Source organism: Numenius arquata, chromosome 10 (assembly GCF_964106895.1).
Source record: "Numenius arquata chromosome 10, bNumArq3.hap1.1, whole genome shotgun sequence".
Lineage (NCBI taxonomy): Eukaryota > Metazoa > Chordata > Aves > Charadriiformes > Scolopacidae > Numenius > Numenius arquata.
The window spans coordinates 27486284-27499436 of record NC_133585.1 but is presented as its reverse complement, the minus strand read 5'-3'; the positions used below and the strand labels follow the sequence as shown (position 1 = coordinate 27499436).

At 37.6% G+C, this 13153-nt stretch overlaps 1 protein-coding gene across 2 annotated transcripts in view; it reads right to left on the bottom strand.

Annotated features, from left to right (window-relative positions):
- SLC10A7 (solute carrier family 10 member 7) overlaps positions 1–13153 on the bottom strand; it is a 152673-nt gene that overhangs the window by 92036 nt on the left and 47484 nt on the right. For both annotated transcript variants that reach the window (XM_074154789.1, XM_074154790.1), the window contains exon 5: positions 7711–7749. In XM_074154789.1, the coding sequence (XP_074010890.1) occupies positions 7711–7749 (39 nt within the window). The remainder of the gene's footprint in view (positions 1–7710; positions 7750–13153) is intronic.

Genomic DNA, 13153 nt, shown 5'->3' with positions numbered 1-13153 from the left:
TTAAAGAAGTGATATGACATCATCCCATAATACAAACTGCAGTGACTTAACTAGAAGTTGGATGTCTTGATCTTACTTTTTAAGAGAACTAGTGATACTTCTTCCTGATAATTTTACTTTCTTTGTCTTGGAATAAAAAGACAGGAAACTGTTGCAAAACAGACGACAAGAAAACATCACCAACTAGTACCAAGATCTTTTCAACATTATCATCTGCACACAAGTTCTGTTCTAGTGCAATAGTTTTTTTCAAGTCCTGACCATAAATAAAATGTAAGCAGAACCAGAAAACCAGAGTCCAAAACAAATATTCTTGACAAAAATGTTGTATTTTCACAGTAAGAGCACAATGATGAATTTTACAAGTTATGACAAAAGTAATCTTAGACAACAAACTGATTTTATGCTAAAACTGTGTATCAGCACAGATGTGACTTGCATACTAATTCAAGAAAATGCCTGATTATATAATATTAAACACACATATTTCCTCCTCTAGATGTTCTCCAAATTATAGTTACCAAAGATACAAAGTCTTTTGACTCTTTTATTCGTTAGCAGTCATTTAGTATGGAATCAAGCTTTTTATAAATTTCCAGTATTCAGTTTCCATTAACAAGAGAGATGACTGTACCATCGTCAGTCTGAGAACACTTTCATTTCCAGTTTCCCCATACTATGTGATCAGAAGAAATATGCCAGATCATAAAATTTAAGGTACTTTGAATGCCCAGTTTTAGCTCCTGAAACTTCACTCCTTTCTACTTTGCAATTCATAGATGACAACTGGACTGGAAGAATGAAGGTGCTTGCTCTCTCATGCTTTCTGATTTGCAACAAACACTGAATTCTGCCTCTGAATCTTCTCCAGCAACTTCCACTTTTGCTGCTTGTTTTACTAACTCAGGAGATGCTACTGCACATATACCCTCAGCTATTTCTTTTTCCGAGATCCTGTTAATCCATAAAAACAATAATGATGGGGAGGGGGATTCAATGTACTGTCTCAAAAGCAGTCACCAAGTACCACACCAAGCAAGAGCACTAGATGGGGTTGCTGACCAAAAAAAAGTAGGCACATGAAAAAATCTTACCTAGCTACCTGTCATATGAGGAAGTGGAAAAAGCAGAATACCCAATATATTTATCTTTAAAAAGATAGTGGTTAATTATTTTGGGGATGCAAAGAGAATACAGAGAGATACATTTAGTGACCTACTTATTGCTACCTTTAAATAAACTTTTTTTGGAAGAATTGGCTGCTTGAGTCCCATAAGACCAAGAGAGATGAATTAAATGCTCAGTAGCAAAAAGCTAATTGGAAAACTAGGAAAGCACTCAGACCAGCTACAGCCCACATAATTTATAAACATTTGACAGCTAATAGTTTAATTTTTTATTATTATGTAGATTTCAATGCATTTTACTCTTAGCCATTGAAAAAAAAAATACAGGGACCATTGGCCTTCTAGAGGATACTCTTTTCTGAGAGCTTAACAGAACATTTTCATTCCTCTTGGTTACCATTACCTATTCTCCTTCTCCCTAAGGTTGCAAAAATAACCAACAGCAAGGCTGTTATTTGTTAACTGGTTCTCAGACAGCCTGCACTGGCTGGTCGTGTAAATCAGTAGCTTCATTTGCCACTTTAAATCAATTGTGTTATCAGATAGACCACACAGTAGGTGTTACAATACTCAGATTTCCAGTTATGCCCCTACCTGATTTCTCTCAGTCCCTTGGGAGCAAAATCTCATTTACTTCTTTTTAACTTTCTGATTATCACACTTTATACTCTCCCCCTTTTTTATTTTAAAGGAGTTCAGCATTACTCATAGACAAGCAGATTCAGAGAGAGAATTAATAAATATACTGGGATGGGTGCACATGCCTAGTCATCCCTTAAAATAATCACCTCTATCAAGGACTCTTTTCTTAAGCTTGCACTAACAAGTCTCTGTCACAGTGAACTTTGTTACTCTGCCCTGCTTGTACCAAAGTAGTACAAATTAACTCAAACTTAAGGTATTAAACTGAGCATGCTATACACTGGAAGCACAAATATGCAGTAAGAGTGTGAAGGCCTGCAGACTTTAAAAGTGTTACTTGGCAGATCTGTAAACAGCTAATGATGCCCAAATTTGCATTGAGATTTCAGATCAAGCTAGCAGAAATCAAAATGAGGATGTTAAATAACAACGAGAGAAGTGAGCACCAGCCACAGAATAAGAGAAAGTTATAGTAAGGCAACATAAGTGGCTCCCAAGATGATTTCAATTCCATGGAATCCAAACTCTTCCTGCCAGGTACATAATATCTGGTCCAAAGACTCGCTGCTGCCGAGATCTGCCATCCCCTTCCACTCATGCAAAAACCCCATCCTTCAAGGCTGAGGTGGCTTCCCAAGTGGCTGATTAACAGGGAGAACGGAGAACTTGCTCAGGGTTTTGAGAACTACCCAAATCAAATTTGGAGCACAGACCAGCAGCACCACTGTGCTGCTTCACAGAAGAGGGGACCACTTCAAGGAGTGCGGTGCCACACCATAAAGCAGCTCCGCTTTGAAATTAAAGAAGACTGAATCTAGAATTCAGCACCTGTTGTGAACGGGCTTTCCTGGCAAGATTTTCTTGTAAACAGCTAGCACAGTAAAAAGGGAATCCCAGATGACTGTTCTGCCCCTTTTCATACTGCAAAGGAACAATTAAGAGGGAACAAAGGGGTATACAAACATTTGCCTGTTTTTAGAAAAATATTTACAATGTTTGTGCTCACAATAATTAAGCCAGATAAAGATATTCATCCTAGAAATAACTAAGATTAAAAAAGTGATAATAAAAAAAAAATCAAAATAAACCTAAGCCATTCAACATCCATTAAGGTAAAACAAAGTAAATAAATTCAGCCAATTGGTTATTTCCATACGGGTGGATTTCTTTAAATAGTAATGAAATCATTGCTAAAAAATCCATTGTTATTAAAATAAAAAAGTTGGCTCAGCCTACCAAAATTAGATTTGTAAGTTGCTGGTCATTCCCATAATTAAATCTGTGTCACAAATTTGCAAGAAAAATGGACACTATGACTAATGCATTTACTTTCTGCACTAGTGCTGTCAGGCTGTGTAAATCATTATGCCTGCTAAAGCAGAGTAGATAAGAATTCCATACATTTTCATTAACCAACGAGGCTTTGTGTATATGTGAGAAGCTAACTTTCATATTCCCTGCTATCTTTAGCTTTCATTTGGAAGCCGACGTAAATAAAAACACTAGCCTTGATTTGATTAGCCAAGCGGCTGCTTCAAAAATTATTTGAGTTTTTGAAGAATATGAATCAGCTCTGTCTCCTTCAAAAGATGGTCAGATAAAACAACAAAATCATATATACTTAAATTTGGACAAAGGAGATTAATGAAATGCTGGACACCTGGAATAAGATCCTTCTTTCCTTCAGATTGATTTATGTAACCTAGACACATGCCTTATTTGATCCCGTAGGTTTCAACAGAGGAAGCAAAGCTAATCCAAGACAGCATCAGAAGTCTCAACGAACACCTTCATTTTTCGGCTGTCCTCTGCTCTGTTTTCTCAGGAATGCAATGGTCAACAGAGCAGAGTCCTCTGAATCCTCTCTTTTCCTCTTGATTTCCTGTCACCACAGACTTTCAGATCTTGGTTACAGTTCTTTGTTTAAGGTGAAGCTGATGGCTGTTCCTTTCACTCTTACTGTTCATAACCCCCAAGGCACCAAAGAAACGGACAACATTGACCCACATCACAAGCTGGATACTCTTATGTGTTTCCAAGCCCTCTGTCTCAAGCAGAAAGGAGATTAATGAGAGGCAGAAAGAGATCGGACAATACTGTTTCTAGTCTAGCAGTGCAGAGCTTTTTGCGAGGACATCCTCTTCTAGACTTTAGGCCCTCTCCTCTTTCCATGCACATGACATTATATTGTCACTGCAAATTGAGATTAGCTCTCAACCGAGCACGTGTCTCTGCTTCAGTGCAAGAACAGCCTCAATGACAGTCTATGCCTTGGTGAACTTAAAGTCAAAGGAGCTGAGCCACCCAGGCAAACACCATGGAACAACCACCAGGCACAGCATGTTTTGCAGGGTCCTGCCTACTGCTCTGCGCTTTGGACATTAACAAGCATTATTCTTCTGTTGCAGCACAACTTTTAGAAGCAGAATAGAAATGCTTAGGAAGCATGATAATGCATACAATGTTAAAAATCTCAGCGGATCCATATTTAACGTTCCAGACAATTTCTTTAGCCTTTGGGGGCAAAAGTATCCTCTCTGAAAAGTGGAAACAGCTACCTCAGAGCTTTTTATCTCAGCAGATCTTAGTATGCATTTGCATGCTTTAGAGTAGCAACCTTGCTGATAACCAACCACCCAGTATTAGTAAAACACTATCAGATTTTATTAAAACCCCACTAAAAGGAAAAACTGAAATCACTTATGTTCCACAATTATTGTAAACCAAACGGTTTAAATGATGGGAGGAGATAATGATATTAACTACCCAACTCAAAGCAATCCTCTGTGGTATGATTCTAAATTCCAGCCAAGAGAATATTTATGTAAATTGAATTCATCTACCGTTAGTTATTACTAATCTAGCTACATAAAAACACTTTTCTGTAACAATTAGTTCTTTAAAACACTGTGTTTTTATTAGACCTGGGACATTATTAAACTAAGTGTAAATACGTACTGTATCATTCCATGCATTGTTTTCCTGCATATTTACAGGAATATGGGCTTTGGTGGAGTTTAAAAGGAATCACTCTGCGGCTGGTTGGTAGTTTTTGTAAATCTTTTTACCAGTGAAAACATCTCCAGATGCTTAACCTAAGTGTATTTCTGCTCATCAAGACATATTTGGCATTTCTGCATTTTGTATTTCACAATGTGTTCCTTTTCATCTGAATAAGCTCATATCAACATCACTCTAACATTACACTGAGTCTTTTCCTGCAGACATTTTGTTCCACACTGTAACTTCTCAAGGACCACTTCCTAATCTTAAAAAGGAAAAAAGAGTTAAAAGCATAGCCCATCTTTCAGCTCTTTTAAATCAGCTTGCTTCACACTATCATACACAGGCACTAGCCCACAGGGCATAGTCTGAGAACAGACAATGTACTCCTGGCTTTGTCAGGGCTACACGTGAGTGCAGCAACCTGCCCATGTGCTACACATTGTAAGACAGGGAACATAAGAAAACCTGCAGCTTTGCCAATAGTCAGATCCTTCCAAATTACCTCCAGGTCACACATATGGTTATGGTCACAAAAGCATATAACTGCATCTAAGCCTATCCACAGATAGCACATCATCAGACACTAATAAGAAAAACGCAAATGTGATTTAGATTCATCACGACTTAAAGGCACAGTAAATAGGATCTCCACCTATAGACGAGCCCATAAGTTAGGCACCAATATGAATTGATGGATTTCCAAAACCACCACCAGAACCTTCCGTTATCTTCTCAGAAACGGGCCAATTATTTTCATATTTTATAGAACAGTTTTGACTTCGAACAAGTATGTGTGTATATCTATTTAATGCTTTGCCAGTTGTTCACAGAAAACTCACAAAGTGAAGTGACCACTTGGCAGTGACGTTCAGGAGCCGCTCAATTAAAGGCCGTGTAGAACTACAGCACTGTGAAACTGGTAAACAATTCTGGCTACTTATTATAGACCCTGGCCCACTATCACTCTATTGCATTTTCAGTCATAAGGTTCATCCTATCAGCTTCGTAACTGAAAAAGTTTGGAAGAGTAAAGCTTTCAGTGAACATATTTGTGATTTATTTTCTGTCACACATATATATTCCCTACATAACTAGGATACCACAAGAAGCATCTAAATGCGTGTGTGTGTGACTTACTAGTGGCCACTTTATTTAAAATTGTATTTTTACAAAAATCAGTAATTAGAAAAAAAATCAGCTATGGGATTTCAATCTTGCTGTTCTTTGATATTTTTGAAAAGTCTTTCCTGGGATTTTTTTTTTTTTTTTAACAATAATGTTTACTGCAATGCTGCGCCAAAATTGAAAAAGAAAAATCTGAAGTGAACAAAAAGTGAATTGAGGTAATTATATGTAAATGGAACTTTCTAATCATCAGTTCATGGAACTAAGATCAAAACCAAAATCAGGAGTATTACACGAACACACAAACTATGAGACTTCTTCAAAGTGCTACAAACAGGTTTTTAGAAATAAAAATATGTTTATGTTGCTTTACTGTGAGCCGGCATTGTAGTCAGATGCTCTGGGACCTAAATTCTTATCTGAAGTCAAAAGACATTCTCCTAATGAGAGCTGAACTGAGGCCTTTGGGTATTGGAGGAAACCTGCTGAACTGAAAGCTAGGGACAGCAGAGAAACTGGAGCTCATGCCAAGCCACAAGAGAAAATGCCACACACACCCACAGACTGCAGAGTTGCTCTAACACTGAGGCAGAAAGTACCTTCTTCCCATTGGAGGAGGAGGTGTTAGGTGACAAAAAGGAGCAAGTATTTGGGAACTGTTATTTTAAAAACGTGAATGGTCACCTATGCCCACAAAAACTTACATCCAGCCTCCTAACCTGGTCCCTCAAAAAAGCAGCAGCACAACGCACAACTTCAAAACGCCATGCAACTTTCTCTCTTGTCAGTACAGCTTTACATACTTAAACTCCACCTTTTTATAAAACAAATTATGCGTGAAGTGAGATATTTTGTACTTTCAGTTTTGATTTTAAGCTTCTTAATTTGAATTCTTTTCTCATTCATTCATGTTAGACATCATAGTCCTCCGTCTGGGAACACAAGATTGGAATCACAAACGCACACTGCTAAATATCCAAAATTTTAGTAAAAAAAGAACAAATTCAATTATTAGCTACCTACCTCAATAAAACGTTTCATTTATTTTAAAAAAAAATCCAGTAGCTTGCCTACATATAAAATAAATTGTATTTAATATTCATTAATGTCTCTCTAAACAACATCAATAAAAGAAATCTATTCTTCCTTTCTTCATAAATTTATTTATTTATTTATTTATTGTTCTTTACAGTGTCCTTTCTGAATCTTTGTAGGCAATCGGGTCCACAAATACTGGGTTTGCTTTTTACAGAAACGGTTATATTTCCAGCTGGATTGATTGTTTTCCCATATCCAGCTATTTTAGTGTGTTCCTCAGAGACACTGAGTGGCTTCATTGACAGTGAAATATGCTAAACAAATGACATGTCACTGAGTAAATTAGCATCTACTCTCTGATCAGCTGGGTCATGTTTTCTTTTCAAAATCCATGGCCTCTTGATAGAAAATAATGAGTATTTGATGGGCCTTATTAGAAAAATCAATATATTGATGCCCATGTCTGAAACATCTACATAATAATAGATTCTGTTAACCCATTAAGGAGAAAATTAAGATGTGTTTACACATTATTAATTTACCATGAGCAGAGACAATTTATTCACTACTTTTCTCAAGAGTTTAGCAAAAAGAAGAGAAATTGTAATATCTGTATTTAATGGCATGGTGACATAAATTGAAAGATTATTCAAATTTTTGCCAGCTAAATAGCACAATTCCACCAACACTAATATGAAAAATACAAACACACCAACGATACTGTTAAAAATAAGACTATCAAAGCACTTGCTAGAAATACTGCATTACTTACCAAAAAACTTCCAAAAGCAGAATTAAATATAGCAGCTGCCTGAAGAGAGAAAAAGATAAATATCACCAATGGTAAAACAGCTGTAGTACAAGAACAAAATGTTATTCCCCCATCCAGCAAGCTATTAGATTCTCCAAATACACACATACACAGAGACCATTAGGCAGTTAGCCACTGCTTAAAAAATTGCCAGTGGCCTGTAACTTATGAAGACTGATAGGTTCTAGTTTATGCATTCATAAATAATGTGCTGAAATGGACAAAAGCAGGAGGAGGAGAAAATCCTTGCCAGTAGAATTAAGAGGAATATACACGAGAACTAGGAATATTACACAGAAGCTTAGTCTCACTGCTTTTGCTCCAATTTGCCAGAAGCATTTTTACATATTGACCTATTAATTAAAATAAATTAATTTGATTTAACTAAAACACTGCATTTTCACAGACTTTTAACAATTTTTAATGCAATATTAATCAGGCAAGCAAGCTAATTTAACTGTTCATCATAACAAAGTATTGAAAAATTCAGAAGTTTCTGTAGTTTGACCAAAAAATTTAAAATAGGAACAACAAAAGAAAACAACAAAAATCCCCACACTTCTGAGGCCAAAATGTCTAATAATTATTTTTTACTCTATAGTCCTTTAAAATAAGAAAATAAACAATTTTTATAATGACTTTAGAAGTGTTTGTGCTTACCTAAATATCCAGGAAATATAAGGTAGCAGTATTATTTCTTAACATTAACTCATTAAATTCCAGAAGGTTAAAACTTGAGTCTTGAACAGCTTTCCTCAATTACCAAGAAAGAACAGAAACTCTTGTATGGCAGCCAGTCTGATGATGAAAAGCCACACAGCAAAGGTAAGAGGAAAGGGAGGAGGGAAATCTACCATTTACATGAAGATTTAGAGCAGAGTCAAATTAATCACCCTGGACACTTCCAGCCACAGATTAATAATAAGTGGATGCAAGCGAGTTTAGCAAGTTTGAATAAAGTCCAAAATCTGGGTAGGAGCTGTAGCTGAACCTGCCTTCTGCTCCATAAGAGGATGCAATGAAAATGAATGGGTAATGAGATCCTTGGCTCTAGAGAGCTTAGCTTTCTTATTCAAGTTCATAATTAATTCAAAGCTTTGATAATTTCATTAGATTCCTCCTCTGCTGGCCCTATCAATAAAAGATGGCACTGGACCGCAGCTCCTCAGCGGCCCAAATACAAAAACAAATGCAGACTGGGAAACCTTTGCTGACTTGCTTACTAACAGGGACAATGGCATATGGCACTCCATGTTGCGGAGGGAGCATCTGAATAGATAACAGCTAAATAAAACATTATAGTTGACAGTTGTAAACTACAGTAACATATTTTAACACCTCTTCCTCATCAGCATTCCTTTTTTGAACGTAAAAAGAGAGGCACAAGTCCAAACAGCTCCTATTGCCAGAGATCATAGCTGAAAGCAAGAGTGAGTATTACTTAAAACGATTCTTCAACAAGTGTGAATTAAATCAGGATTTTCTACTTGTGTTTGAAGCAGTGCAGCTGATACTTTCATATGGCAAGAGATACACACATTATACCATACATACAAACCTGCTACAAGGGGTCAGTTTCAGTACAGGAGATGTCCTTGCAGGTATCTTTTGTCAATATAGTTATTTATAGTTAATGTAGATAGTTCCTACTATCATTATATTTAAAAAACCTATTAGGTTTATCAAGTCTCTTTGGTATTTGTTAGACATGTGCCATTCTTTTACACAGACTGATTCTATTTGACGACTTCAATCTGATAAAGATGCAGAAAGGTCCCTTTTATCCTGCCTTTGAATCCAAGAAGGAGGATCTAGACTTCCATTTTTAAGCACACTTGAAGATCTCTTCTGTGCAAAACAGTCTTTGCTATATAAAACAGTGTAAATCAGCTGTTAAGATCTGAAAGACAGAAGCATCTGGGCTCCACTTCTGCACCAGAAGGCTGGGAGGAAACTTAATGGTCCCCTCCTCCCCATGCAGATTTTGTGTGCAGAGTGAGAGCTACATTTCTGTCTTTCCTCCCTAACTAAACTTACCTCCTGTCTCAAAGAAATCCGCTCCCACCAGAGCCTGGGCTCAGGCCAGGCTCCGCTTACAGTGCAGGTGAGCCTGCCAGACCACTGATGCAAGAGAAATAACTTGAGTACCAGAAAGCCCTCAGCTGTTCTCCTGGTCGTTTCAACAATGCACAAAGACCAAAGCAGTAGCTGGCAAGAACCAATACACTTAGAAGGACACTGTGCATCTATTTTCAGCTGCATCAGTGGCTACCAATCCTGATTTGATATCACCTAGAGACATGAAATTTTTTAGTTAAAATCCACTGCAATTCCACTTCCAGGAGAAATTCTGTACCTGGAAAGGTGGTAAGGAGAGACACAAGATGGTTCTACGGTGGTGATACTAGACAGTGATATTTTGGCCATAAACAAACTTCTTTTCTTCCTTCCTTCCTGATCCACATGGAAGATTCCTGTTTGTTTTGGGTTCTTTTTTTAATATTCTAAAGCATATAACAGGTACTAAGACAACAATCTTGGACAAATTTTATGCTTTGGGTATTCAGCCAGTCATGTGCAGAAGTCATACTTCACAACTGGTCCAGGGGTACACTAGTTTGCAATTTTTAATTCCCTTTCTCCAAAATGTCAGAAACCATCCATGGCAGATGATTAAACACTCATTACAGGCAAAAGAAGAAAAAAAATATCAGGAAGACCACAAATTAAGCTATAATCATTCAGATGATCCACGTCAGTGAGGGAGGACTTACACTTGTCGATTTCTCTATTTGCAGTTTTCTCCTGAAAAATAACCTTAGAAGTAAAATCCTGGGGCTTTTATTTGTGATTCTGGTTCAGCTTAAACAATCTGGTACTAAATTGAATCAACTGCTCCAATTTGTAATTAAACATACCTAGTAGCATGACCCTGTAGAATTTAAACACTTTGTGCTTCCAACTCCCTTCTATCAAGAGGGATAATATTGCCTACATACCTCACAGGGCATTGTCAAAATTAATTCATTGCTTAAAAAGCACTCCGAGATCCTTAGAGGAATGATACAAATAAACATTAGTGCTGACACATGATACAGATAGGCTCTTCATTTTTTATTTGAAACGTTTATGAGTCACTATTATTGTATAACTTTTTTTAGTATTTGCTCCTTTTGTGCTTCAACAGATACCAGACTATGTGAAGTCAGCTTAAAAAAAAAACCTAATAAAACATGAAAACATTTAGATGTCCTTATAATACTCCAAGTTCAGATTCGTACGTGTTTGCAAACCATTCGTTGCATTTACCATTAATATGAAGGGAGAGTTCTCTATAAAATCAACAGTAAGACCCTTTCAAAAGGTAAATGCATAGCCATGTATTGAAATGCAAGGTCAGACCACACTCAAAAGCAGCAGTAGTAACAACCAGACCAATTACTCAAGTTTATATCAACTCAGAGACAAGACTGAAAGTCACTGCCAGTATTCTTTACAGGACTAGTACAGAAGAGCACATACATCTCCACTTGAGTTTAAAATAGTACACGCTAGCTCCACTAAACAACAAATTATTTAACATCAAGCACGTGCAATTTCAGTCAACTCTGTATGGCACCGGGCTTGAGGGATCTCTCTTGCTGGTCTGCATTTCCAAGGAAGACTGTCTGGCCTGGAGCACTTTGAAGTGACAAGTAACCAGCCCAACTCTGAAGGAAACCTCTCTGGCAGTACTTGGCACAAGTTTTCCTCTTCCCATTCCTGAGCCCTAGCGCAAAGCTTCAGCCCTTCATAGAATCATAGAACCATCTAGGTTGGAAGGGACCTTCAAGATCATCTAGTCCAACCATCAACCTAACTGACAAAAAAACCCATCTTATCCTGGGATATACGTATGGAAGACACTAAGATTTGTAACAGTGACAGGGAGAGGATCCAAGACAGTCCTCATAGCAACAAAAGCTAGTAACAGACAGAAGAAAATGGCAAAGCCAAACCAAGGGGCTGAGCCCTTCCCTCATGGGTAGGTACCCAAACGCAGCAGCAAGTACAGGCAGCATTGAGGTACATGTGACTGGGCAGCAAATTAAAGCAGCACACTAAGGTTTCGATAGCATTACATACAGAACACATTCCAAACTCTTTTTCATTTCCTTTTATTTTGGTATCAAACTGAACTCTCTTAGAATTTAATAAATTTAATAAACTTTCAATAATAATGTAGCAGGACTACATTAAAGAAGAGGAAAAGATACACTGGCAAGTTCTGGAACACCTGGGTCAAAAATGAATATTTTGTCATTATTGGCAGGATTTGAGTGAAATTGTTATGCACAACTCAACAGGAACTACAATTTCCTTTACTGCAGGTTCACAGGGGAACAGTGGTGCCTCATAGTTCGATACGTGAACCATATAAAAAAGTAAGTCTTTTTTGCCAATACATATACTTTTTTTTTAACACTAAAACATTTAATTCTTGAGTGTCATTTCGCAGCCTTTAGGAAGGTAATCTTCCTAACTGCACTTAACCCTACGCTTACCCCCAGGCACCCTACAGCTGAGAGGCACACGCTACACATGGTAGGACCTGTCTGGCCCCGAGTCACCTGTGCTCTGTGGAAAGGACATTCCAGGGCCAAGGCCACAGATGCAGAGTAATGAAACTAAATGGCCTCGGAAGGAAGCAGCCTGGGCATCATACAAAGCTGCTCTGTGTATGCCCACAATTAACTCTGGTTAAAACCTTATCATTTTCAGACACACACTAGTGGGACAGACAGCTCAAGTGCCAGGTGTAAGACTGAATATCCTATTTAACTCACATGGCACAATGAAGAAGAAAGAAAAACCCAGAACAGTAGAAAAGAACTAGAGAAAGACAAGAAATATCTACACCATATGAAGACAAGATTCTTTACTGTGAGGGTGGTGAGACACTGGAACATCCACTGCCCAGAGAGGCTGTGGATGCCCCATCCAGAGATGTCTTCAACACCAGGCTGGATGGGGCTTTGAGCAACCTGCTCTAGTGGGACATGTCCCCTGCCCATGGCAGGGGGGTTAGAACTAGATGATCCTGAAGGTCCCTTCCAACTCTAACCAATCTATGATTCCATGACTAGCATTACTACTGCAGGATGATATAATAGAGGGCAGAGAACACAATGTGGTGGTATAACATTTTAGTGTCCATGTTATTAATGCCAAATTTAATAGATCAATGTCTCCTATTTGACAGGGAAAAGAGAAAAATAAAAAAGAAAAAAAAAGACCTAAGAAAGTGATGGAAATGGTTTGACCAAACAAGTCAGAAAAGAAAATTTATCTACCCAAAGAGATCAGTGTAGTTCAAGAAGGTGGAGGAAAAAGATAGGACGTCAGAAGTAGCTTGAATGAGTTG